Raw genomic sequence first — 25,498 nt, 5'->3', positions numbered from 1 at the left:
CTTAAACAGTTTTGGCTTTCATGGATAGTTTTCCCACTTCATGACATCTGTACAGTAGATGAAATTTTGAAGCCGTTTGCTAGGTCTCACAATAAAGTTTATGTAACAATTATGCACATTCTATGGGTGGGGGAAATTGCAGTTTTGGCATTTCTGTATCGGTCTGATTTTTCCACACAGATGGCTCTGCTTACCTTGTCCCTACATAGACTCTTCACTTTCTCTTTATGTGTGTCAGTATTTCAATGACCACTAGAGGCTGCTATAAATATCCATATGGGTTGTTAAAAGCTGCTTTTTGCTGAGCCCTGGCCCCTGTGGGACACGGTTGCGGAGGGCAGGATTTACCCCTGCCTACCGCTCCCTGCTACTCCCCATTGATCATCACTGCCACCCCTGAGGTGTGGGTGCCTGGAGGTCCTGGGGTGCGTGGTTGGTTGTGTTGGCGTGGCTTCTGGCCTGCTTCCTTGGCAGCTGTGGCCTGGGGGTGACTCGGGCCTCTTTGGCGTTGGGGGGGGGGGCTCTGCTGGTGTTGGGCGATTCCCGAGCACCTGGGGCCTCGGGGCCATGTTCACAGCTCATGCTGGGGGGGCCGGCCTTCCCAGGGGGCCGGCTGCTCATTGCCTCTGGCTCTCTGGGCTCTTGCCCGTTGACTGTGGGGGCTCCGTCTGGGGTCTTCCCCCCTCTGGGGTGTGCGCATGGTGTCTGGCCTTGGGTCTTCTGAGCTCCTGGTGGGCTGTGGATGGACCGGGTCCCCTGGATCTTTCCCTGCTTCCCTCTGGATCCCAAAGGGGGGTGGTTGCGGCCTCTTGCCCTCATTATTGCATACATTTCATGACAGAGGAACACTCACACATTACTACAAACTACAGCAAGACTGTATGTATGCGTGTATATGTATGGCATGTACTGTATATATATATATATATATATATATATATATATATATATATATATATATATATATATATATATATATATATATATATATATATGTGAATGTGAATGGGTATGTATGTGTAGCTATCTATCTTCTATTTTTTTCTGCCCTCTCCCCTTTTTTTTTTTCCTCTTTCTTTACGTTATCTCGCCTCTTCTTTCCCTGCCTGTCAGATCTGAATAAATAAAATAAAAATAAAAATACAATTAATAAGAATAACCTATAGAAAACTTACAGAGCTCTTCTTGTAAAAGCAAAAATGTTCGGTACAATGGTGCATTCGGATCATCATTCCGATTTCAAAAACTGCCAAACATGACAGCCCCCCCCCCCTCCCCCCAAAAAACATGCTTTAACATATAGCATTTGTTTAATGCATTTGTTTCCGTGTGTGTGTAAATAAAAGTGTTCCTAAATGGAATTTTAATTGGTATACAGTACTGCACTTTTAACACTGTATTTAATGCTGATTACTTTTAAAACATGATTAAAAATGTTTTTTTCTTGAATAAGTAGATTTTCAACAACAGGAACACCACTTGATAAAACAATCTCAATGTCAAAATCCACATAGTAGCTGTTTGCTGAATGAAGGTCATTACAGTTGTTTTTATTTCTGGTTTACTGATAATCAGTTGCCAATCAGTTAATGGGCTAACTTTTTTTTCCGGGCTTCTGGTGAATTTCATAAGGTACAGCTTTCCTTAGCTGAGTATAGTTAAGCTTTAGGACTGTTCCCTTAAGTAGTGGATAAATATGACTGAGGTTCCACTTGTGCAATATTGCAAATTAAATTTGCTTTTGTAAGAACATGAGCTGTGTGGTGGGGGTAGAGAGCATCATTTTATTATTATTATGAGCTGATAAAACAATAACGGTCAGTAATTGTAGGTCAGTGTTTAAAGTCAAGGTTGAGCCACCAAATATTACAACAGTCTTGCCATTTGTGAAACTGTGGGAAAAAGGAACAGCCGTACTCTCTCAGGATACTTCTATTGTGTAATGTTGATCAGTTCAGGGTTCACACACACACACACACACACACACACACACACACACACACACACACACACACACACACACACACACACACACACACACACACACACACACACACACACGTCCCTCATGGGAAATAGCTGGCAAAGAGGGCTGCTCCGAAGAACAATGCTAATGTGTGCTCAGCCTGTAGAAACACAGGAAATAATAAATATGGCTGTTTTCTTTGTGGTAGCCCAAGCTGAGTTTCATGGTTATCAGAGATCCAGCAGTATTTTTAAAGGACAACACTAAAGCTGATTTATTAGATAAAAAGGTCCAAGTGAGAAAAAACATTACCAAAACCCTTCAGTATAAATATCCATATGTGCAGTAAAGATTTTCATACAAAATGTGAATATATTAATAGAATATATCAAAACAGTGATGCACTTAATTGTAAAAATATTGACAGAACAGATGGTACAAAGTGGTGAAGCACCTTTTCTCCTTTACCTCTACATTCACTACAGTATTTAGAAATATTCCCACAGTAAAACGACAATCATTAGTGTTGCACCCACCCACACCCACCCATTCCCATTACACATCAGAACAAGCCTACAGAAACAATCATACTCTGTCACCGGAATGAGCTCTGTTTTCAAGCTGATGTAGAATCATAGATCTCAGGGCGCTGTACCTGCAGAGGTGGAAAAATACACTTGATTAAAAGACTTTGTGTCACATGCCTACACTCGCACAAATACATATTTGTTATTGAAGGCCGGTGCTATTTTAATAAATTCCATTGAAAGACCAAACAAAGAATGTGTTATGAATGTCTCCTTCCTGAGCCTGTCTGTGCAGCTTAGCTACTTAGGACATAAATCCTAAAAAAAATATTGTCTGAGACAGTGTGCTGCCACTTAACTGTAACCATGAAAAGCACTGTGGTGATTTCATCACTTCAAAAGACTTGGATTAATTTCCTAGAAACTTGATCCCAACCTTAAACCTGATAATAGTATTACAATGTAATATTTTTCTGTCTTCAGTGGGGAAGCAGGTCCCCACCACGGGACTGTGTAAATAGATTAATGTGCCCACATGAGTCATAAAAGTACACACAATGTCAGGGTTAGCAGGCTGAAATATCAGTCATATGAGGTAAAAGATTATATAAGCTTGGAAAACAATAAGCGATGACACTGTCCTCACTGAAGAGCGACTGCCTTGTTTTGATTCAATAATGCTGGCATATCGGCTTCACATGATGGAATAAATCAGCCGAGATTTGCAGGTGTTATGAGTAGAGAGACTCTTGACTCACTTTTTGGTCAGTTTGATTATCTCGCGTTCCTCTTCTTCTTTAAGTTTCTCTACAAAGCTGTCTAAAACGGGGATCTCAAACTTTATGTACTGGGCAACCTGGGTGGGAAAAAAAAAATTAAACATATAATTTGAGTGAGTACACTGCCTACAAACAAATATTACACATGCATGCAAACAGCAAGCCTGTTTTCTCTGAAGAAGATACTTTTTAAAAAATGATTTACCAAAAAAAAAAAAAAAATGGCAGACTGTTATGGCTGCTGTTGTATTTATGTATTCTTCTGTGTAATTGGTGTGTTTGAAAAGGTCTGCGTAGTGTTGAGAGCAAATATGCTAACAGCTGCACCACTTCTGCTGTGCACTCTGCATTCACACTTGAAGGAGTAAGTAGGGGTGAGCTGCATCCCATTTTGGTTTGTTCATTTTTTGTTTGTTTTTTCTTAGCTTTATTGTGATGTCTAGATTTGTTTGTCATTTTGGCCTTAGCCTACCCCAACACTAATTTATACTCCTGTGTTTGTAAAACTATTGATTAATAAATACATCATTTATTCTTCATTATTAAAGTTGTTTTTGTGGATTCTTGGAACCTGTAAAAATTCATGTTTTTCACATTGTGTTCCAATGTGTTACTGCCAAGGGTGGCACAACCAGTTTTATGGGGCAGACAGGTTTGGATAGTCTTTTTCATTTAATAAATTAAATCGTCATTTTAAAACTGCATGTTCTATATACTTAGGTTATCTTTGTCCAATATTCAAATTTATTTGATTATCTGAAACATTTAAGTGTGACAAACATGCAAAAATCATACAGAAATCAGGAAGGAGGAAAATACTTTTTCATAGCACTGTATGTACTGCAGATGCTACTATATCACAGTAGTAGTTGTACTTAGAAGTCTCTAGTTCATTATATGACTACGCATATGCATCCAGGTAATTTTAATTTACATTGTCTTGTAGGGATTTGAGGGCCTAATCAACAACTTGATGTCAGAACTCCCCTCTGATTTAGTGACCTACAATTGCTCTGTGGCCACTGGAACAATGATTATGTTATACTCACAGTGCTTTTAGGTAAACTTCTTTTCATATGCTATATAATGTTTTTCATCTTGGTCCATGATGTTTTTTTTGTTTTGGTTTTTTTTTTGGTAGCCTTGATTTAAAAATGGAGTGCAGACCAAAATAGATTTAAATATTTTACAGTCCTGTATATTACTGTGTGGTCGCATTGCAGTTAGTCAACTTAGGCCATTGTTACATCAGTCCCAAAACAGGAAATCTTTTCTCAGCTCGCTAAATTTAACCCAACTATCTGTCATTGCTCCATTGTTTTGTTGTGTGTCCATGTTTAAGACTACAGAAAAAAAAAAAAGAAAGAGAGTCACGCGCACAAGATAAAAGAAAATTGGCGGCACAAGGCCCATCCTCACATCATATGTGACTTCCTCTCCCAGGTCGGCCTCTGTGATAAAGATCTTGGAAATTTTCTCACAGGGTCCATAAAGCACACGCATCACCAGTGGGTATTCACCATCCCTCAGTCGGGTCCTCTCTGCAAGGTCATGTGAAACACTGTTTACAAACACACACATGCAAAAAAAACCACAGTATCTGCAGTGGAAAAATCAGATATGGAAAGTTCTGACTTACCGCCAGACTCATGCACCATGTAAAGGACAAACTCTTCAGCTTTATTCTCAACCTTAAAAGACAAAAATATTTAACAGTCTGTAATGTGTTACTGACATGCATGTTATCAGGATTGGTTTCCTAAAGTATGCTCCCATAGCTGTCTCCAGTCTTTGTGTGTTAGTCAATGGTAAACTGCAGTTCTTAGATGAAAATGCTTCCCCCTTGATAATAAGTGCTTATTTCACTAGTATTTTCAAAATTCACCAAATGAATATGTTCATGAGGTAAAAAAAAAAATTATTTTAGTCATAGGAGACTTTTAGTTTTGCTAAAACACAACTTGAAGTGCAACCAGTATCTTTATTGCTCACCCTAAACTTGTGTAGCAGTAGGTTCAGGACTTGTTCGGTTGTCATGGTGCTGTTTACTCTTACATTAGTGACCGAGCCATAGGCAGGAGTAAATACAGATGTCTGGAAGTGAGAAAACAAGCATTCAGAAATTCATAATAGAAAATGTCTATGGTGAAGGCACCAAGTACTAGCAGAGGAACTTTGCTTCATCAACACTTGAGTAGGGATTCCTAGGCTTTAGCACCCTGGATATTTTCCACAGGAAGTCTAAAACAGAAAGGAAATCTCTCAGTCTGTACCTGGACTCAGTTCAAAAACAACATGCACTTATTGTATCCAAGAGAAATTGATGCAGGGACACACCGTAACTTTTTTTTTAAAATGAGATCACAGCTGGCTATTGTGAAACTCAGCAAAAGTACAGGCACACCCACACAGGAAACCACTGCCCCTCTGCACCTGGAGATGTGTCAACAACCAGATACATTAATGGGTGTGTTGTTATGTGTGTTCTGTTTATTGTACCTTATGGTTGTAGAAGTGACCGTTGATTGAGAACCTATGTGTGCGCAAGCGCTGCAGGTCTCTGGCAGTGTGTGTGTTTGACCTCCTCTGAACCCGCATGAAGGAAGCATCACTCCTGGTCCTGAGTAGCTGAGGTGAGTCCTCCTCCTCCTGACTACCCTCACCACCTCAGGGAGTCATGTAAAGAGAAAAAACAAACAAAAACACCTGTCTTAAAACATGGATCAGATAGTTCTGTCCCAGATTTGTTTGTCTGTGCCAAAGCACTGTGTATTTTCATTGCCTATGTGTGTTCTGTTTATTGTACCTTATGGTACATCTGTGCAAATGCAAATACCTAATCACCCAATCAGCTGGCAGCAACTCAGTACACTTAAGCATGTAGACACGGTCTAGATAGCCTCATGAAGTTCAAACCAAGCATCCGAATGGGGAAGATTTAAGTAAGCATTTTAAGTGACGTTAAACATGGCATGTTGTTGCTGATCACAGGAGAATGGCCAGACTACTTTGAGCTGACAGGAAGACAACGGTTGCTTAAATAAATACTTGTTGCAGCCAAGGTTTGCAGAAGAGCATGAAAGCACACCAGGTGCCAAGCCTGTCAGCTAAGAACAGAAAACCAAAATTGGACAATAGAAGATTGGAAAAACCTTGCCTGGTCTGATGAGTCTTTATTTTGGCTGAAGCATTCAGATGATATGGTCAGATCTGTGCTTTCAGAACGTGAAAGCACAGATCCATCATGCCTTGTATCAACAGTTCAGGCTGGTGTTGGTGGTGAAATGGTGTGGAGGATATTTTCTTGGTGCTCTTGGTGTGCCTTAGTAGCAGCTGAGCAAACTGTGTTTTTTAAACATCACAGCATATCTCAATATTATTGCTGATCATGTCCATCCCTTTATGACTACAGCGTAGCCATCTTCTGATGGTTGCTTCTGTCATGAAAATGCACCGTGTCACAGAGCTCAGATCATCTCAAACTGTTTTTCTGAACATGACAGTGAGTTCACTGTAATCAGATGGCCTCCACAGTCTCCAGATCTCAATCCACCTTTGGAATGTGGTGAAACACGAGACTGACATCATGGACATGCAGCCGATAAATCTGCAGCAACTGTGTGATGTTATCATGACAATATGGACCAAAAACTCACAGGAATGTTTCCAACAGCTTGTTGAATCTATGCCATAAAAAATTCAGGCAGTTATGAAGGCAAAAGGGAGTCCAACCCGGTACTAGCAAGGTGTACTTAATAATGTAGTCAGTGAGAGCATAGCCAGTAGCCAATATTTCATACTGACGTTAAATGTAACATTAAAATATTTTTGAACAATCATTTAAGGGTTAGGAGCAAGCAAATTTTATGTGTCTATTTCCAATAAAAAAAATTTTTTTACGCTGCCACATTCTTTTTACATGAGCGGCAGCTCCCTGTGGTATTTATTCAATTATGAAACAATTACTGACATCACCAATATTAAAATGCTAATAATGTGGTGTTAAACTCAGGCAAATCTTGTTCCTTATAGTCAGCTCTGATGCGTTAACCTTATAGGTGGACAGTTTTTGCAATTGCAACTCCATGATCACAATCTAAACCAATAATTGGAACAAGCAGAAATAAAAAGTAACTCCTTAGCTTCAATTTGGTTGTGATGATTCAGTCTTTTCTCCCAAATATTTTCCTACTGAATTTTCCTGGAAGACCACGTCACCATTGCATGACAAAAAGTGAGATCAGTGATTTGGGTTTGTAAGGGGAGGAAATTAAATGTGTAAAAACTATTTTACAAATTTGCCCCATTGTAGTCAGAAGGTGCACCAGTGAAAAAAACAGCTGCTGACAAAACCACTTAGCGATGGCTCTGACAGAGGCCTCTCTAACAAGCTTAACCCTGGTTATTTATAGAGTTGGGATCTGATTTCAGTAGCATCTCATGATCATATGTGCTCAACATGTGAGTCTACCTTCCCACATGCTGAATGAAGCACTTGTGGGGCTGTAATCTCCTTCTGTAGGAGTGTGATCTGAAATAATCCAGCAGGTGTCTGTGTGTGAGAATATCCGCACGTGTTCCAAACTCACCTGCTGGTCCAGTTTCTCGGCTCAGGGAGTTATTGTTAGACTCTGCTGACACCTGCTTCGCCACGGTAAATCTGCTGTTTTTGTAGAAGGCAATAGAGGAAAAGCGTGTTTAATGTATCTTTACATTTTAGCTCAACTTTGTGTCTTCAGCTTTTTCTGAAGTTGTGAGAAAGCCTGAATGAAACTAATGCACGGACACTGATGATTTACTTTCCTGCAGAGAGCTGGATGAGCAGATTAGTATCTGTCGGATGATTATGATGCTACAGCAAAAAGAGGATTAGACTAGCTTAGCTCAAAGGCCGAATCATTCTCTTGAGAAATATACTGCTGGCTTTTGGCTAAAAAGTGCTTAAAATGTGACTCAAATTTCTTAATTTATGTCACCAATAGTCAACAACCCAAATATATGACAAATATATTTATTATTATTGCTATATATGAAAAAGAAAAGCATAGATTCCTTGCATTTGAGAAGTTGGAGCCTGGATTAGGTCGTCATACCTGCTGAGACGAAATCTTTCATTGTCATCATACATCTGAAGTCTTATTGGTCGGCGTAGGCCCCAGTAGATATTTAGCAGCCCTTCAAGAATAAACTCCCCATCCTCCTGCATACACACACAAACACACGTATGACAATAATTATCAGCAGTCTTTATCAGAGGGGGGATATCCTGCTGGCCTGCAGCCATGGTGGGTCAATATCAGGTGTACGTGCTGAGAAGGCTCGTCTCAGAGAAACTGGGGGAAAAAGGGCGGGTCAAAGAAGCCTTTTACAAGAGTGAAATCACATCTGGGAAGGCCGAAATGGAACAAAGCCTCGACTGCTCTGGGTCACGTACATGCAGGGGGAGTTTGTTGATTTTACATGAAATAAAAATGAAACTCTAAATTTGGAAGAAAATGGACACCATGCTGTACGTGCTTTGGGTGCAGAAAAAACAAACAGTTACAGTTTGCTTTCACAGCTAAAAGCAAAACCAAAAAAAAAAAAAAAAGAAAAACAGAAATAAAAACAGGAATCAAAGGTCTTCCTCAGGTTAGCCTGAAGACTAAATCCAGAGGTTCAAGTTACGGTTTTTGTGTGTGTGTGTGTGTGTTTTTTAATTAAAACTAGATAACCCATAACAGCCACCCAACACACGTCTGCTTCCCTTGCCTGAAACAACTTGTTACATCATCACTATAACTAATTAATTACCCTGAAACACAATAAATATCTTTTAAAGAGATTTTGCTGAGGGCAAAGGCTGATGAATCAATTCATTATGGAGCACCACAGATAAGAGACAGAAGACATAATTCCTAATTCTCAGAAGTCCAGCTGATCAGCTGACACACTGCCAGCTAAAATCAACTAGCATAGATTGTTAAATAGTAATACATTTTAATAATAGTAAATGTTATAAGTAATAACATGTAAAAATCATTAGATTAGAGCTGAATACATTGAAATACACAGATTATTGAAACCCTTGATGTAAGTAAGTGTTGATGTTACAATTTACATAATTTCCAATAAGAGCTAATAATTTCTACTTAAATGTAAAACTTTTAAATTGATTAAATACTCTATTAAGAACTAGAAGAGCATGATTAGACCAGTTCTGCTAATTAAGAAGGTGGTATATACAAACACTTGCCTTCACTGAGCTCACGATGGATCAACTATTAATTAAACAAGAATAAAACAATTAACATGGCAGATATTTCATGTACCTTTGGAGCAGCTTGCCTGCCATATTTCCTCATGTTCGCTGTTTTCATGCAGTGTGTGCATGAGGCTATCTGACTGTTGAGATAGCCACATGATTTCTAGGAGTTTTTATGTAAACAATTTATAGATTGACACTAATGTTTTATGGGTTCTGGGTCTTCAAATGCATGACAATCACATTTTTTACTTTTAATGGGTTAATTTGCATGTATAACTTGTGGTTTGTGTGTGTTTATGTGTGTTCTTACTTTACAAATCTAATCATTGTGTTGGTTTTATAACAAGGGGGTCAGGAGGAGGCTTTATGGTTGGAAATCACTGATGGAGTGGTTATACTTGTTTTCATTTTTTTTTTTTTTACAGTGATAACAATCATAACTGTTAAAGAATGGAGAGAAGAAGCAGAAAGATTGGATTTCTGGTGGTGCTCACAGGACTTCATTGTTTCTGGAATATAAACATTCAGTGCAGCTGCATCAGTGAACTTCGCTGACCCGCCACTCCCGAGTTTCCTGAGCAGGCATGAACACACCCTCAAGTGCACGCACACAAATTCACACAGATGTGAGTTAGGTCAGCCGAGCTATTTTTGGACCTAGCGGTTAATCACTCTGATGCAGCGTGCTGTTATAAAAGCTGGATACACACTCCAGTCCACTCAGACTCAACTGCACAGACTGGACATCACTCTTATTTCTCTCTGCATGTCAAAGCTACAACACAAGCATCAAAGGTGAGCGTTACTCTTCTTTTACTTCTTTATTATTAGCCATTCTTCAGGATTACAAATTAATTATTCCCACAAGTTGTCTTTTAAAGAAACTGTAGCCATGGATTCAATGTAAACTAGACAGCTATGGGATTAAGTTAATGATCTGAAACTACTGCTGACATTGTCTTCTGGGTAGAGAATAAGGAAAGAATATGTCCATCTATCAGTTTACCTGCTGTTTTAAAACAAATATAAAGCAAAGACAGCAGTTACAGATACCAAACACAATGTCAGATGTTTCAGCAGCATAGTGACAGGTTCTATTTTTTTATTAAATAAAGAGTCTAATTACTTTACATTTTCTCTCCACTACAGCATGAAACGCAGACGGTTGTTGCTGTCTCTGCCTCACTTGCCAACCATCACTGAGACGCTCGAGGATTTGCCTCTCACTCCTTCATCCTCCCAGTCCACCCAGAGCTCCCAGTCTCTAGAGGACTACATGACCAGCATCCAGGCTCTTGCCCGCCCCGTTGAGGCCCCAAGCTGCGGCCCTGTCAGGCTCCAGAGGTCCCCCAGGCTGCGGCAGTTCTCAAAGGCTCAGATGAAGCTCTCCGTTTCTGCCTCAGTACCTCGCGGGTCTCCGCGCACACTAAGGACTTCCAGACCTTCCAGTCTGAATCTAAACAGCAGCACAGAGGATTTTTCTCTCAGGATGAGCAGAGAACGTGACTGCAAGGGAAAGGACCCAGTAGACTGGCTGTTTGGACAGATAAGGACTTGAAGGGAGATTTTGATGTTGTGGTTGCTGTGGGAAACCCTGGAGGTACTTTGGAGAAGCCAAACAAGGAACCTCAGGTGGAAATGCACTGCTGGTATTTGCTCAAAGAAGACAAAATCTCTACATGGCTCATGAGAAAAATGAAGACTTATTTATTTCCATGCACGTTTACAATGTTTACATAATGGAATATTTTGTTAAGATGTAAAGTCTCTAGTTTGTAATAAAATACTAAATTAATCAAGAGAATCTCAATCATTTTTTTTCTGAGATTAATCCACAAAAGAGAAGATTATCACATTTGAAATGCAGCTGAAATTAGTTATCAAAAAAAAAAAAAAAAAAAGGAAAAACGCCCAAAACAATCTTGTTTCATTTTGTGTGTAAAGTGAAACTCTCTCACTACAAAGCAAAACAAATCTTAAAAGCTCAAAGATCTTGTGGTAGGCATTTTATGTGTTTTCTGTCATTTCTGTCATATTAAAAAGAGCAGATAACCCTAGTATATTAATAACAATAAGTGTTATTTGTATCCATATTTTGAGAGGTATCTGTAGGTAAGCAGCACATATTTTACTCCAACACTGTTATAGAGTTGACTGTATATTTAAGGACAATGTTTACACTTTATAATTTATTTAACTGTGTAAATCCCTGGATCATTTTCAGACCACAGTTCACATACAAACCACATTATTCCCCAGTAGCAGAAGGTAATGTATAGACAGACTGTAGAGCCAGATATCCAAAAAAACTGCTCTCCATCCTCCCCTACTGCTCCCATGCAACACATCTCAACTACCATTGGTCAATGAGTGATTCCCAGAAACACAGGTGACCCACTGAAGCAAAACAGGAAAAATAATCAAACCACTGAACTCAGTCTAATAAAAGGATCAACTGACCTTCCAAAATACACAGACCCTCATCATGTGCTTTTCAAACTCTAAGCAAATATAGGATAGTGCTTCTTACATGATAGTAAATAATATTAGATAGATAGCAAAAAATAGTAGGATATACAATAAACAAACAACAAAGCAAGAGTAGAAGTGCCCCAGGCACAGAGTGCAGTGACAGATAATAAAAAGATTAAATGCAACATCCTGCAGGAGCATATATTTAATACTTTACTTTCATTTAATTAAAAAGAAAGAATAATTTTTTTAAAAATGCACTTCTATTTTTTAAAATTATATTTCTATTTCTACTTTTACTTATGTAAAAGATCCAGTACCACAGCTTTTAAGCAAATTCACCTGATACAACAAAATGCTAGTAAAATGCTTATTTATTAAAGCATCACTGGCAATGATCCAAAAAAATAACACGTAATATATAAATTATAAATACATAAATTTAGTGAGTATATTTTCTTTTCTTTTTTCACATTTTACTGATAATACTTTACATGTATGACTTATAAATGAACTTTTTTTTTTTTAAATGCCTCTGCTTCCCACCACAGCTTCAAATCAACCACGGTCATCTTTTTCTCTCTTTCAGTCTCATCATCTCACTGACATCTACCGGTGAGCAATGGTGCTACAATGGTGGCCATTCAAATCCCGGATTCCGCCACTAGAGTGCGCTATATGCTCATTGACGAACACCTAGATTAACATTGAATAGAAAAATTGAGATTTTCAGCCACTCCTGTGCTTTAGTGAATCCAGAGATGACTTAGAAACCTTTGCACTATACATATGATAATCTTTAAAAAATAAATAAAACATTGTCATAACATGAAATAAAATATTCAGCAGACCAATGCTGACTTTTAAGACAAATCCATGATACTAACATATTCTCAGGCGTGTTTTGGAACCTGGCTCTACAGTCTGAGCAGTGAGAGGAGAATACAGCACCTCCGGCAGTCACCACCCCCATTATTACAGCTAACACAGTGATAGTCTTTGTAGATGTACATGCCAGAATTTGTTTTCTCCTCACAAGTCCCCAGGTTATTTATTCTGGATGGTACTAAACCGCCAACTCAAAGCACCTGACATCTCCTCCTCTGACATGACTAACCCACATCACCTGACTACACCTTTAGAATGTGATCCCGAGTCCTAAAACAACACAAATCTCTACTGCCTCCAACTGCCCCTTCACATATCTGTTTCCACACAGAACTTGCATGCATGACTGTGCAAGTCTGGCTTTGTCTAATTACAGACTCATTTTAAAAAAATTTACCGGAGGAATTTTCTACTTTTATCTTAAAATCAAGGAGTGCCAGTGCTGTGTAATATTTGTGAGGCATATCTAAAAAAATATCTACTTCTCAGTAGATGAAGACCAGTGTGACCTTGTGGTCAGATTGTTTTTCCTAGCTATTGTTGTCAAGAATAAAAAAGCTACTTTGGGCTTTTCGGGTCACCGCAGCAGGTACCTCCTCATATTTCATTTGGCAGGTTTTTCTAATGCCGGATGTCCTTCCTGACACAACCCCAAGGGAATTTGTGTCTCCTTCCAGGATCAAACCAAACCAGGGGTCTTTCACCTACATTTTGGAACCACTCTACACTGTCAAAAATGCACTTTCAGTTTCCAAATTATGTTTTTAATTGACAAAGCACACTATGTTATTATTCCTTACTGTATTTTCTGTAACATAATATTTGTTAAAACACTGAATTCTTGCCACTCTTTAGTTTCCCTGTGCATGCCATGTAAGCTGGAGTGATTAAGAATACTTGAAGCCCTTAAACCAGACAACAATAATAGATAAATCACATTTTAAGAAATATGACTTTTCATGGTAAAATCCGAGCAGTGGGACAAAAATGAACTTGTTTTAGTTTTATTTACTACAGCTGGATTACCATCCATCCAGTTTCCCGTAAGCTATTAAATGTTCACACATGCACTGCTTCCCTTTTCATTACCTGATGGTGCTACATCAGACCTGTAATGGTTTTTAAACTGCCAGTTTTGTAACACAAAGTTTGTATAATGTCTGATTGAACCACTGTAAGAATAGAGGCGGTAATGTTCTGGAGAATTCACAACAAGTAACTGGGCTTCCTGTTGATCCAGGCAGGTCTGTGGCCTAATCTAAATGGAGCGCATCCAGCTGTGAAAACAGACTCTCTCTCTTGGTTGTCGTTGTCCAGTGTTTGAGTGAAAACAGCTTTAGATAATGAGATTTAGTGTTTCCTTTCCCAGCAAAATTAGCATGTTATGTTTTAGGATTCAGTGATGCACCCTAACTCAGTGTCCCTGTGCCACTAAATACAGGGTCTAATTCATTGTAATTGATGCTTACCATCAACATTATTGCTGAGCAATATTTCTCTTCTAGTACTGTATTACAAGTTAAAATAAGACTGAACGGTCTAAGTTTACTGTTACAGTTTACTGTTACAGCACTGCGTCTCTAGTGAGTTGGTGATATGTGACCTATAAAGTGAGCTTATGTGAGTGAGTCACTGTCACTGTCACTGTGAATGTGTCATTGTTGTGTTATGGCTGTGCCACAAACTCCATCTGTCTGTTGTTGTTGTTAACTGGAATATTGAGTAATAACCAAAGGCAGTATAACATATGGCCGTAGCCACTGTGACATCACCCATTGGTTTCTGGGCTCCCCACAATAAAGTTTTGCATTTTGGCTGCTGCCATGTTCGTTTTTTGGAACCAGAAGTGACCACATTTGAACGAGAGAGTGGAGTGCAGCATTATCAGCTAATAAACTTGGGTAGAAAGCCGCATCCAGGCACTATATGGTTGCAAAAAACAGATAGAGACAACTACCAATAAAAACAAGGTACTGCGTTATAAAGACTCACCACAGCAGGTAACAGACTAATAAAATGCTGGAATTTCACTCACTGAAACTGTAGCACAAACTTCTTTTACAGTCTGTATCACACAATAAGTTATATTATTAGTCAAATAAGTCAATTAAGGTTCTCCAAAAAAGGCACCAATGGCACACACACAGTGAAGATGTCCAGTTTAAAGACTCAGAGTAGTGAAGGTGAGGCCTAGCAGACACAGGTCAGCTCGATCTGTACACGACACCTGTTAAAGTCATTATGGCTGTATAAGAGTCACTGATTCACCCACTCAGACTTGTTCTGAGTAAACTTCTTTCAGTGCTGAAAAATCAGCTTTTGATCAGAATCAGAAAGCTTTTATCGTCATCAAACAGGTACTTGACGAAATTGTGCCAGCTGTCGCTGATCATATTATAAGCATAGATGTATATCTGTGTGTGTGTTTGTGTGTGTGTGTCACTGGGTGATGGGTGAATGTGTAGCAAAGGTATATTTAAATTTACACAGGGAAGGTACCTTTTAATAAATATTAATAAATGATGGAAATTTTATTGTACATGGGTTTCCAGTATTGCACAAATAGAATATTGCACTATTACACATGGGTTGTATTGCACATGGGTATGAAGTGTTGTAGAAACAATATTGCACTATTACCAAGTGGAAAGACATTTGCACAGTTCAGTTGTTAGTGCTCTGTGATTGTCTTATGGGATGAAGGAGCTGGTGTGTTATTGTGGTGTGTTTAGGAGTCTGATAGCCCATGGATAAAAACTGTTTCAGTCTGTTGGTTCTCCATTTCTGGGACCTGAACCTGATGCACTCTTACAGCAGGGTAATGAACCACTGTAACTTGTATTAAGTCATTCTTTATGAAAATTAAAGGAAACAAAGTCCTATTTAATGTCTTTCTTGTCAAGAATTAAGACATTCAAACAAATTTATCCTTTAATATTATGGTTAATGTTGTAACATCACTGGTTTCCTCTGCATCCATGTTGGGTTTGTGGCTATAGGGGATTTTCCCATTGAGTGACAATGTAGTGAGTCTGACTGCAGGGGCACAACAAGAGGGACAGATCTTGACCACCCTGCCCTGCCCTCATGTACACATACACATTGCCTCTCCCTTAAAAACCTGCTGGTAAAGGGAAACTCCCAACCAGAAAACCTAAAGAATGAATATCTAACAAATAACCAACCTCTCGCAAATCTCTTTACACCCACAACATCAAAATTTCACAGGAAAAAAAAAAAAAAAAAAAAAGTTGCGCTAAGCAAATTTTTAAGAAGGAATTTTGAAACGTCTCCCTTTATATCTTTATTTTGAGGGAAAGAGGGGCTTTTTGTGGTTTACCGACTATTTGTCATGTAGGAAAAGAACACAACAGTCTCAGGTCTGTGTTTAAAGCTGCCTCCACAGTCGAAGCCAATTCAGTCTCGGGATTTTTGTCCTCATTATCTGGCTGAAATTCAAAGCACTAGGTTGCAGCAACTGGTTCCAGTTTTGCTATGAGCGTGAGCCATTTTACGTAGCGTGTCCTGCATTCCAGCATGGCAATTTTCAATAACTGCTCTGGTCACCCTTTTTTATTTCCCCCCACAGCACAGTCTCCTGCTAGGTGGTCCATGTACCACTCAACTTTTCCTACCTCACGAGTCCTCAGCTGGAAGTTTTTCCCTTCATGGTAACAGTTGTACGTCTTCAGCAGTGACAAGATGTCCGACCTGAATAAGAACACACAACCACAAAGGATGGATCAGTGCCTAATTAGAAGATGAATGAAATTTAATGTGATTTTACATGTTTACTGTAATGGTAAAAAGTACTTACTTTGGTATGAGTTTCTCCTCATTGAGCTTTACGTAGGTCTGATGCTGACTCATTCTGACTAGATCGCAGCTTTGGCAGAAAAACATGAGAGACGGGCATTAAAATCTGCATGTATGAGAATATATATGTGTGATACTCCTGTACAAATAATCATAGAAATACATTTAAAGCATATAATGTAAATAGTGCACGCTAATTTTATATGCTTTCATGCTTTTTCCTGAATTTGAGGACTTTGGAAAGCCCCCCCCACCCACACACACACACACTTTTCATGAAAAGCTATTGAAAAATTGTCTCCAGTGTTAAGGGCAAGGACAGTGGTTTAGAAGAAATCACATGATGTTGGCACAGAGCCAGCAAAGTAAATGAGGTGTCATGTTGCAGTAGAGCACAGCAAATCTCAGGGAAATATCATCTTAATGGCATTAAAGGATTAATGGCATCTTAAATATGATTATATATGTAACAACTTTGTAATCTTTTCAGTTCAGTTGACAAGAAAAATATCCCTGCATAATTTATATCTGCATCACTAGTCTCCATTTTTTGTCTAGTGGACAGCACAAAACAAAGGAAATCCTATTAATCACTGTGTGCTTCAGGATAGGAAATCTTCTCTGGCAAATCCAGAGGAGAGATGTCCCTGATCCTTGCCCGGATTCCTGAGTCCTGATACTCTGAAAGGAAGGTGCCACTGGGAATTTCCTGATTTGGAAAGCCCACGGTGGGGGAGGAGCATCAGTATAAAGCAGCCAACATGTGGTTCTGGGCTCAGTGTCAGCGCTCACCCTGTGTGTCTCCAGCATGAAGCTTTATCCTCAATCCATCTGCCAGCTTGCTCTCCTGAGCCTCTGCTGTGTACTGATCACAGGCAAGTCTTTTTACTGATTTATGCTTAAAATTTCTAAAACTTGCTCTTTTTGGGCGTTGCTGTAATTTGACCTCTGCTTGTGTTCTGCTGTACTGAATTAACCTTTGATCCTGTTACCGTTTCTGTGCAGTGCGAGAATCCTACAGCACGTTTGTGCCGGGTAGATGTTTGTGTCCGGAGAAACAACTTGGTGTCAGAGGACGACTGAAGGACCTCAGAGTGTTACCAAAAAGCTCCGCTTGCAATAATGTCACAGTCATGTGAGTACCAGATACTGCAGACACACTTTCACCTCCCCTCAATCCACCCCCGCACATGCGCGTGCGCACACACACAAACACACACACACACACACACACACACACATAGAGAACACTCTCATCTTTGTGTGCGTGTAACTCAGTGTATTGTTTTGCGTGTTTTTCAGAGTCACCCTGCAAAGAAACAATGCACCAGTGTGCCTGGATCCAGAAGGACCAATGGCCAAACAGCTGATTCGCTGCTGGGAAAGGTGAGCTTTAGCTGTTATTGCATACCTGTGAGCAAACTAATAAACACAGAGGAGATCCACCCATCTTCACATTTCCTGTAAATTGTAACCATCACCCTTTTATTAGTTGCCAAGCCGGTTCTTGTAACAAAACGTGTGTCGGTACTGCAACTTAACCTTTCCAGCTCTTTGCTTGAGAATAACTAGGAAATTTCAGTTGGAGGCAACATGTGCTAGCAATGAATAACATTTTCTATAAGAAGAAGAAAATAGTTGTGATATTTAGCACTGATAATCAGCTTTATCTCAGCTGTGCTCATTTATGTGTCCCCCCCACAGAGTTCAAAAGCTGGGTCGTGATGTAAAGTTGTGTCTAAAAAGAAAGCGAGTGAGAGGTGGTCAACGAAAACGGACCCGACAGAGGAGAAGAGGCCACAACAGGAAAGCCTCATCCCAAGACTCCCAGTAACTGAGGGAACTAACAAATTACACAAGTATGCAGAGAGGAGGAGTGTGTCCAGGCAAGAAACTACTGTAATGCCAACTGCGTCTTTTCTCTCTATAAATGTCAGAACATGCAGACATTAAATTGTTGTTTAAGCTGTAAACCAAACGCTCATTATTTCAATCTAAATGACTAAATGTACTGAAACAGCCCTGGAGGCTCATTAATGTTGACAGCATTTGCCGTAAATTGCTGTAAAAGGGTCAGTCTATTTCTTTACACGTGGTTCTGTACACGCAGCTGGGAAGGCCACCTTGAGATCTTGTGTTTTATATTTATATGACTGTTTATATGACTGATTTTTCATACAATTTTGTAATAAATATCAAAATATACCAAAACAATGCTGTGACTGTGTTATTTTGGCTTAAGCCTTTGATATTCTTAATAAGTGAAGGGAAGGAGTGGGATTATTTACTTGGCAGGATATGTGAGGTCACCTAGCAGACAGCCTCGGCTTAAGTTAATAAACTCGAGGATGTGAGTCAGCTGCAGGGTTAAAGCAAAGAGGTTTTACTTAAACTACTTGCATAAATTATAAGAGGAGCTAACCATGCATTTTTTTAATAATTTGGATGTATAACATTCCTGTCCATGGCACTGACATAAGGTCAGAAGAGAGGATCCTCAATGTAAAAGTAGTGGATACTGTGTGTATCAGAGGTTATTGTGTTTGCTCAAGTTTACAAACCATTGTTATACAATAGATTATAAAATCAGGGTGTGAATTGTGTTTTATGATAACAAGACAACATGCTCTACAGCCACTTGAGATTTCTTGTAAATCACGTGTCAAAAGAGCGCACACAAAGACAGAGGGAGAAACTAAGGCACTAAATACTTTAGCCCGGACTGCATGAATGCAGCATGCACCAACCTGTACTTACTTTTTTTTTTTAGTGTTTGAAAAACAGTGCAAGTATGTGTACTGATGGGGAAAGTGAAAGTCCTCGACAAGCTCACCATTGTCAGAAGCTTGCAGGACAAAGTTTAATAGCGACCTGTTTCAGCAGGTGTACGAAAGCAGCCGTTCCACCAAAGTCAAACATTTATCAGTTAAAACAAGAATGATGCAGAGATGGTGTGTCAGAATAACAGTGTTGGTGCACAACTGCAGGAGACAGGAACTTAAAATTCAACAGAGGAATGTAACTATGCACATTTATTTATTAATTAATATTAATAATAATTTATACAGATGTGCTCACGTGACAGGTCTCTTAGTCTAAGTCAGTGATTAGGTGTTTTAATGTGCTACTTGGATTTATTTATATATCAGCCGGCATAGAAATAAATTAATTTACCTGGTTAATGCATCAGTGCTAATACAAAAGAACTATAAACATCATAAAACACACTGAAAGTTACAACTAGGGGATTTTTACGAGAGGGAAGTAAAGCCCAGTGTAGATCTGGACAAAAATGACATAACTGGAACCACAGTAGGAGTCTACAATTCAAAGAAAAAGAATAATATGTGCATTATACCAACAACTAACGGAGTGGAAAGGAAAGGAAATGGGAAACAGAAAGGGAAAGGGAGCTAGGTGTGACTATTTCTGAGGATGAATGATTGCATATATGGAGAACAATCCACTAATCATCATAATGCATATATTATTCTATTTACTTGGAGAGAACACTGATTTTTTTGTCATGCCCAAAATTAGGAGCAAGTCTTTGTTTGCCACACGGCCACTTTAGAAACACTGTGGAGCAGTAAATGTAAACCAGTCTCATGTTTTTGGGCTCTGCCCTGGCACTGTACATTTCTGGGAGAGTGTTCTTTATGTAACTGCCAAAATTCTAGGTTATGATATACCAGGGTCATGTATTGTGTTGTATTTAGGTAACATGGAAGGAAATAATGTATCAAGAGAAGACATATTTGTTTAAAATCTTGTTAGTAGCCTATAAGAAAGCTGTCACAAAGAGATGGCTTTCTTTCAAACTGGGTCAACCAACACAAGATGAACGGCTGAGAATAGTGAGTGAAATTTGTGTTATGGAGGAACTGACTCACAAGATAAAACTTCAATAAGGACTGTGTTGAGAGAAATGGAAGAAATATTCCAAGTTCACACATCGATGACAGGGTGAGGGCTGAGATATCGGTGTCACAGGAACAAACTGTAGAGACTGAGCAATGAGATTGTTCATGGGTTGATGTAATGGTTTTTCTATTTTTTTTCTTTCCCCCTTTTCTTTGGGGAATGCCTGAAATGGGAAAACAAAAATAAAGTAATTAAACACTCACACTGGTGTCCACTGAATATTAGTTGGTCTTTTTACACAGTTAAAATCTCACTTAGGAATAATATGACAGTTTTTAAAGAAATTTTGTGTGTAAATCCTTCCAATGCAGACTACTTAAAAGCAAACAAATAAAGCTAATGGCCCTTAGATACAAACTGCAGCTGTGTGACAAAAGGTCCTAAATACAAACTGATTTACTAACACATTTAAAGGATTTGCCTTTTTCTTGCTCTCCTTGTAATGTACGTAAGGTAACCTCATGGCAAAATTACAGAAAAGAGTTTCTCATTTTTCAGCATGTTTATGCAACACACTGATAGAGTCAAACATAAAACTATCCATGATGTAGATGATACTATGGTGCCACCTAGTGTCTACTGCAAGACTAAACCTCAAAATCTTTACTATTTCCGTGTCGTTCCCACAATGCCCCTTTTTATACACTCCCTTTATTAGGTACACCTGTCCCACAGCTTTGGATGTAAATATCTAATCAACTGATCACATGCCAACAAGTAAATTAATTTAAGCATGTAGGTATCAAGGTGACCTGCTGAAGTTCAAAGCTTTGAATCCGCTTTGAATGTGGCATGCTTGTTGGTGCCAGATGGGCTGTTCTGAGTATTTCAGAAACTGCTGAGATTTTCCAACACAACCATCTCTAGGGTTTACAGAGAACGGTCTGAAGTAGAGAAATTATCCAGTGAGTGGCAGTTCTTTGGGTGAAAATTCCTCGTTGATGCCAGAAGAGAATGAGCAGACTGCTTCAAGTTATTTAGAAGGCAACAGTAATGCAAATAACCACTCGTTACAACCAAGGTATCTTGGTAGCTTGAAGCAGATGGGCTACAGCAGTAGAAGATCACACTGGGTGCAGCTAAGAACAGGAAACAGAGGCTACAATTCACACAGGCTCACCAAACCTGGACAATAGATCACAAAAACATTGCCTGATGAGTCTCGATTTCTGCTGTAACATTCAGATAGTAGGGTTGCAGTTTAGCATAGGAGTCTACAATTCATGAATGAATGAATGATACTTTTATTGATCCCACAATGGGGAATTTATAGTTCATCCAAATGTAGCCGTGAATGGTTCAGTCTGTTGGTGGTGTAATGCTGTGGGGAATATTTTCTTGGGACACTTTGGACCTCTTATTACCAACTGAGCATTATTTAAATACCACGGTGTATTGTTGCTGATCATGTCCACCCTTTAAGACCACAGTCTACCTATCTTCTGATGGCTGCTTCCAGTATGATAATGTACCATGTCACAAAGCTCAAATGATCTCAAACTGGTTTCATCAGATTGACTTCACTGCACTCAAATGGCCTCCACAGTCACCAGATCTCAGTCTAATAGAGCACCTTTGGGATGTGGTGGAACAGGAGATTTGCATCATAGACGTGCAGCTGACATATCTGCAGTAACTGTGTGATACTATCGTGTCAATATGGACCAAAGTCTCAGAGGAATGTTTGCAGCAGCATGTTGACTCTATGCCACTAAGAATGAAGGCAGACCTGAAGGCAAAAGGGAGTCCAACCTTGTACCAAATAAAGTGGTCAGTGAGTATAGACAATCAATGTAAACACATCTTTGTTTACAGGGACTTCAGTCTCTTTCACATGGACAACACCAGCAGGACACAGAGTCATCTGGACTGTAGATTTTACTTTAAAAAAAAAAAAAAGACTGGGTTATTTTTTGGCCTCAACACTGTCTAAGCCTTTGTCACATGATAAAAAAGGAAGTTGATCAGTTACAGTAATGCTGTGTGACTTATTTAAAGTAGAAACTGTTTCACTTTGACACACTTTGTTTTCATCTTGAATTGGCCATTCACAATGACTTTAGTATGAATCATTAAACCTTTTATTCTTAGAGGCAATGTGTCTGTTCTGTGTAAGTGATTCTGTTTTATTTCATCAAGCAGAAATGAAAGAAAAAAAAAAAAAAAAAAACAGAAGGAAAAAAAAAAAATGCTTGCATAGGCAGTGTTAGCCACCACAGAAACCAGGAAACAGACTGCCCCATACTGTCTGACTGGGAAGTGATCTTTGGGAGGTGATGTGGCAATTCAGCCAAACAATAGGAATAAAAAACAGAGAAGTTGAAGATTTAACATCAACAAGATCCCCATGTTGATGTTTTCATAATTTACACAAAAGTCCCCGTTTATCTCATGCATTTCTGAGGCAACAATAGCACCTGTCCTACCTCCCTTTAATGACCTCTACCCAGCTCCACCTTCAACTGAGCAAAGTGCTGACAAAGTATGTGCATAAAGAGATGGCCATTCTACCTCTCATACATATTTATACACAATAATGGGTGTATACATTTTCCATAACTTAAAGGATTCCAGTCTGTCACCATTACTATGAATTATTCAGCCACCGCAAATGGCTACACGGTAGATGGACCAAAAGCTGTGCAATCAAAATGGGGGTTCATTTTATTTGGGTGGGCTCGGATTTGGGTGAGTTTACATTGTCTGTCTCTTCACAACTCTTCCCTTTTACTCATGCAGCACCTTTTGTGTGTAAGCTCCCTCGGTGGACAAAGAACCTTCATTGCAGGTCTGCTAATTGGTTTGATCATCGCGAGATTCGTATCCAATTATCACACCTACGCTGGCAGCTGCGCCCGAAGACAATCCAGTGTCACGCGTAAAACGACCCAGAGAGCTCCAAATAACGCACACAAAGCGAATTTTGAAAACACATATCCACAAAAAGTCTGAATTTCAAACGCTAACGGGACAGATACACTGATCAAATCACGCCGGAGTCAGAGCTATTACAATAACGAAGCTCTAATTTTATAACAGCAAGTAGTACATCAAATAACGGCTGACGAAAAGTTTCTTACAGCAGTCATCACCGCATTAATATTTCCAAATGCAGAAAAAAACTGACTTTAACCTGCATCCAACTTCCGAGCATCTCTTGTTATGAAAGCATTTTATTGTTTTCGGGCTTTGATTGCACCAGTAAAGTTATTTTGCATCCTCTAAATATAAACGTGATCATTTTGAGCCTTACCATAACAGAGTGCGTCCCCGTTTTCTTCCGTATCACCAGCGTTATATCCCAGTTTTCGTTATCAGTTTTCATGCCTCCTTGGCAGTGCGGTATTCTGAGCTGGGAGATAAATCTGACATCCGGCAGCTCCAATAGCAGGTCGTGTTGAAACGCCGCAACCAATCACACTCGAGCATGGGCGGGATGCGTCAGGGTTGCATACCTCTCCTTTCTTGATCAAGGTGCCTCTGAGGCTTTGCTTTAATCCTATCAGCCAGAAAAGTGTTTTAAATTGTGGTCTTCGCTACAGTAAGAGTGTTAAGACTCAGCTCCAAGACTATAAAGGTTTCATTTAAAACTTTGATTGAGGGTTATATCGGTTAAGTGAGTTTTTGTGTTATGTATAGTGCGCATTTTGGATGCTAGTGAACTGTTGAACAAATAATGTATACAGTCTTAATGTATAGCCCATATTCTTAGTGTGTTCTTGTCACTGGGTGACAAATTTTAGTTTTAGGTCATTAAGTTTTTCTTTTAACTGCCACGAAGGCTGAATTTTAACTTGAATAGTCGATTTTGAGGCATGTCTTTCCTTAAACTGTCAAATCAATCATATTTAGTGACAGGAAAAATCAAATTACTTTACCAACTCCACTGCTAAAGACCTGTTCTGTTGTTTTTTTCCAGGCAGGGCAAGAAGTTCCTATGACCTGTTAAGATTTATTTCACCCATCCTGTTTTTGAGCCTGGATCTGCCATCTAGGAAACTATTGCAGGGTGGAAACACAAACCGTAGGAAGTGCCCCTCTCTGTGTGTCTGAATAGGATTTATGATTTAACATGCACAGAGGAAGTAAGTTGTTCCAACAGCTGAACAACTTCCCTCATTCTAAAGGATGTGGATGTGACAAAGCTGCCGGAGCATTTTTGGAAGCGGGCGAGAAATACTGCCGTTCTTTTCCGCTCCTCTGTTTATAGGTCGGTCAGCTGCTAATTGAACAAAGATCATTGTGAAGATAATAATACAGCTCAGGTTATGGGCCAGTGAACAGCCTCAGCCATCTCTGGACAAAGACTCTCTGTTCTTTCCATGAGACACACCAGGAGGTCTCGTCCCTCTGGGGAGGATACACATGTCATGACATACAAACATATTGAACGTATTTGTGATGCTAAGTGATGCCGTACTGGTTATGACATTTTGTGAGAAAAATGTAGAATAACCCAGCCGTATAACCTTCAGGTTGTTTAATGCATGTGGGCTATCTGGTTCCAGTTCTCACTGAGGTATTTTCTGATGAATAGGGCTCTCTGCTTTTATTGATTCTCTCCTTAGTTTTGATGCCGCAGAGAGATTTCCTCTTAGGGCTACATACAGTTATGTACTTATTCAGTGAACAAAGGACTGAGGAATACTGTGTGTGTGCAGTGTGTGTGTTTTGACAGAACAAGACAGTATTGATTTATGACCTGAACAAAAGAGTAATGCCCATATAGAGACTCGCATCCTTTGTAGCATGGTTAAAAAAAAAAAAGGAAAACAATAGAAATCTCAGTAAAGGCTTTTTTTTTTACTTACCTTTGTGTCACGGTTATACTAATTTCAGGGGCATTTAAACTGTCTGATTCACAGTTAATATTGTCAGT

The 25,498-nt window shown here is 39.2% G+C and overlaps 3 protein-coding genes across 3 annotated transcripts; 2 read left to right on the top strand and 1 right to left on the bottom strand.

Moving 5' to 3' along the window:
- Nucleotides 1–2,213: 2,213 nt before the first annotated feature.
- rassf4a (Ras association domain family member 4a) lies at nucleotides 2,214–24,010 on the bottom strand. The gene is made up of 11 exons (XM_030747639.1): nucleotides 23,873–24,010; nucleotides 16,697–16,765; nucleotides 16,515–16,590; nucleotides 8,366–8,472; nucleotides 7,862–7,935; nucleotides 5,772–5,938; nucleotides 5,265–5,366; nucleotides 4,912–4,963; nucleotides 4,692–4,813; nucleotides 3,252–3,349; nucleotides 2,214–2,621 (listed from the first exon to the last, which is right to left on the bottom strand). The coding sequence occupies exons 2-11, from the start codon at nucleotides 16,747–16,749 to the stop codon at nucleotides 2,552–2,554; spliced, it is 921 nt and encodes a 306-aa protein (XP_030603499.1). The 5' UTR covers nucleotides 16,750–16,765; nucleotides 23,873–24,010; the 3' UTR covers nucleotides 2,214–2,551.
- LOC115792983 (protein DEPP-like) lies at nucleotides 10,158–11,323 on the top strand. Its single transcript, XM_030747657.1, has 2 exons — nucleotides 10,158–10,314; nucleotides 10,669–11,323. Exons 1-2 carry the CDS (start codon nucleotides 10,196–10,198, stop codon nucleotides 11,075–11,077), a joined length of 528 nt encoding a protein of 175 aa, XP_030603517.1. The 5' UTR covers nucleotides 10,158–10,195; the 3' UTR covers nucleotides 11,078–11,323.
- Nucleotides 17,440–18,903, top strand: LOC115792986 (C-X-C motif chemokine 9-like). Its single transcript, XM_030747660.1, has 4 exons — nucleotides 17,440–17,570; nucleotides 17,701–17,830; nucleotides 17,998–18,081; nucleotides 18,400–18,903. Exons 1-4 carry the CDS (start codon nucleotides 17,504–17,506, stop codon nucleotides 18,527–18,529), a joined length of 411 nt encoding a protein of 136 aa, XP_030603520.1. The 5' UTR covers nucleotides 17,440–17,503; the 3' UTR covers nucleotides 18,530–18,903.
- Nucleotides 24,011–25,498: the final 1,488 nt, after the last annotated feature.

Source organism: Archocentrus centrarchus, chromosome 15, assembly GCF_007364275.1.
Source record: "Archocentrus centrarchus isolate MPI-CPG fArcCen1 chromosome 15, fArcCen1, whole genome shotgun sequence".
Lineage (NCBI taxonomy): Eukaryota > Metazoa > Chordata > Actinopteri > Cichliformes > Cichlidae > Archocentrus > Archocentrus centrarchus.
The sequence above is the reverse complement of the archived record's forward strand: the minus strand, read 5'-3'. Positions and strand labels throughout refer to the sequence as shown.

Coding starts and splice junctions, on each gene's coding strand:
- LOC115792983 (XM_030747657.1), top strand. CDS start 10,196: ATGCAGCGTGCTGTTATAAAAGCTGGATACACACTCCAGTCCACTCAG. Junction 10,315..10,668: donor CTACAACACAAGCATCAAAG/GTGAGCGTTACT, acceptor TCTCCACTACAG/CATGAAACGCAGACGGTTGT.
- LOC115792986 (XM_030747660.1), top strand. CDS start 17,504: ATGAAGCTTTATCCTCAATCCATCTGCCAGCTTGCTCTCCTGAGCCTC. Junction 17,571..17,700: donor CTGCTGTGTACTGATCACAG/GCAAGTCTTTTT, acceptor GTTTCTGTGCAG/TGCGAGAATCCTACAGCACG. Junction 18,082..18,399: donor CTGATTCGCTGCTGGGAAAG/GTGAGCTTTAGC, acceptor TCCCCCCCACAG/AGTTCAAAAGCTGGGTCGTG.
- rassf4a (XM_030747639.1), bottom strand. CDS start 16,749: ATGAGTCAGCATCAGACCTACGTAAAGCTCAATGAGGAGAAACTCATA. Junction 7,936..8,365: donor GAAAGATTTCGTCTCAGCAG/GTATGACGACCT, acceptor CTACAAAAACAG/CAGATTTACCGTGGCGAAGC. Junction 5,367..5,771: donor GTCACTTCTACAACCATAAG/GTACAATAAACA, acceptor TCTCACTTCCAG/ACATCTGTATTTACTCCTGC.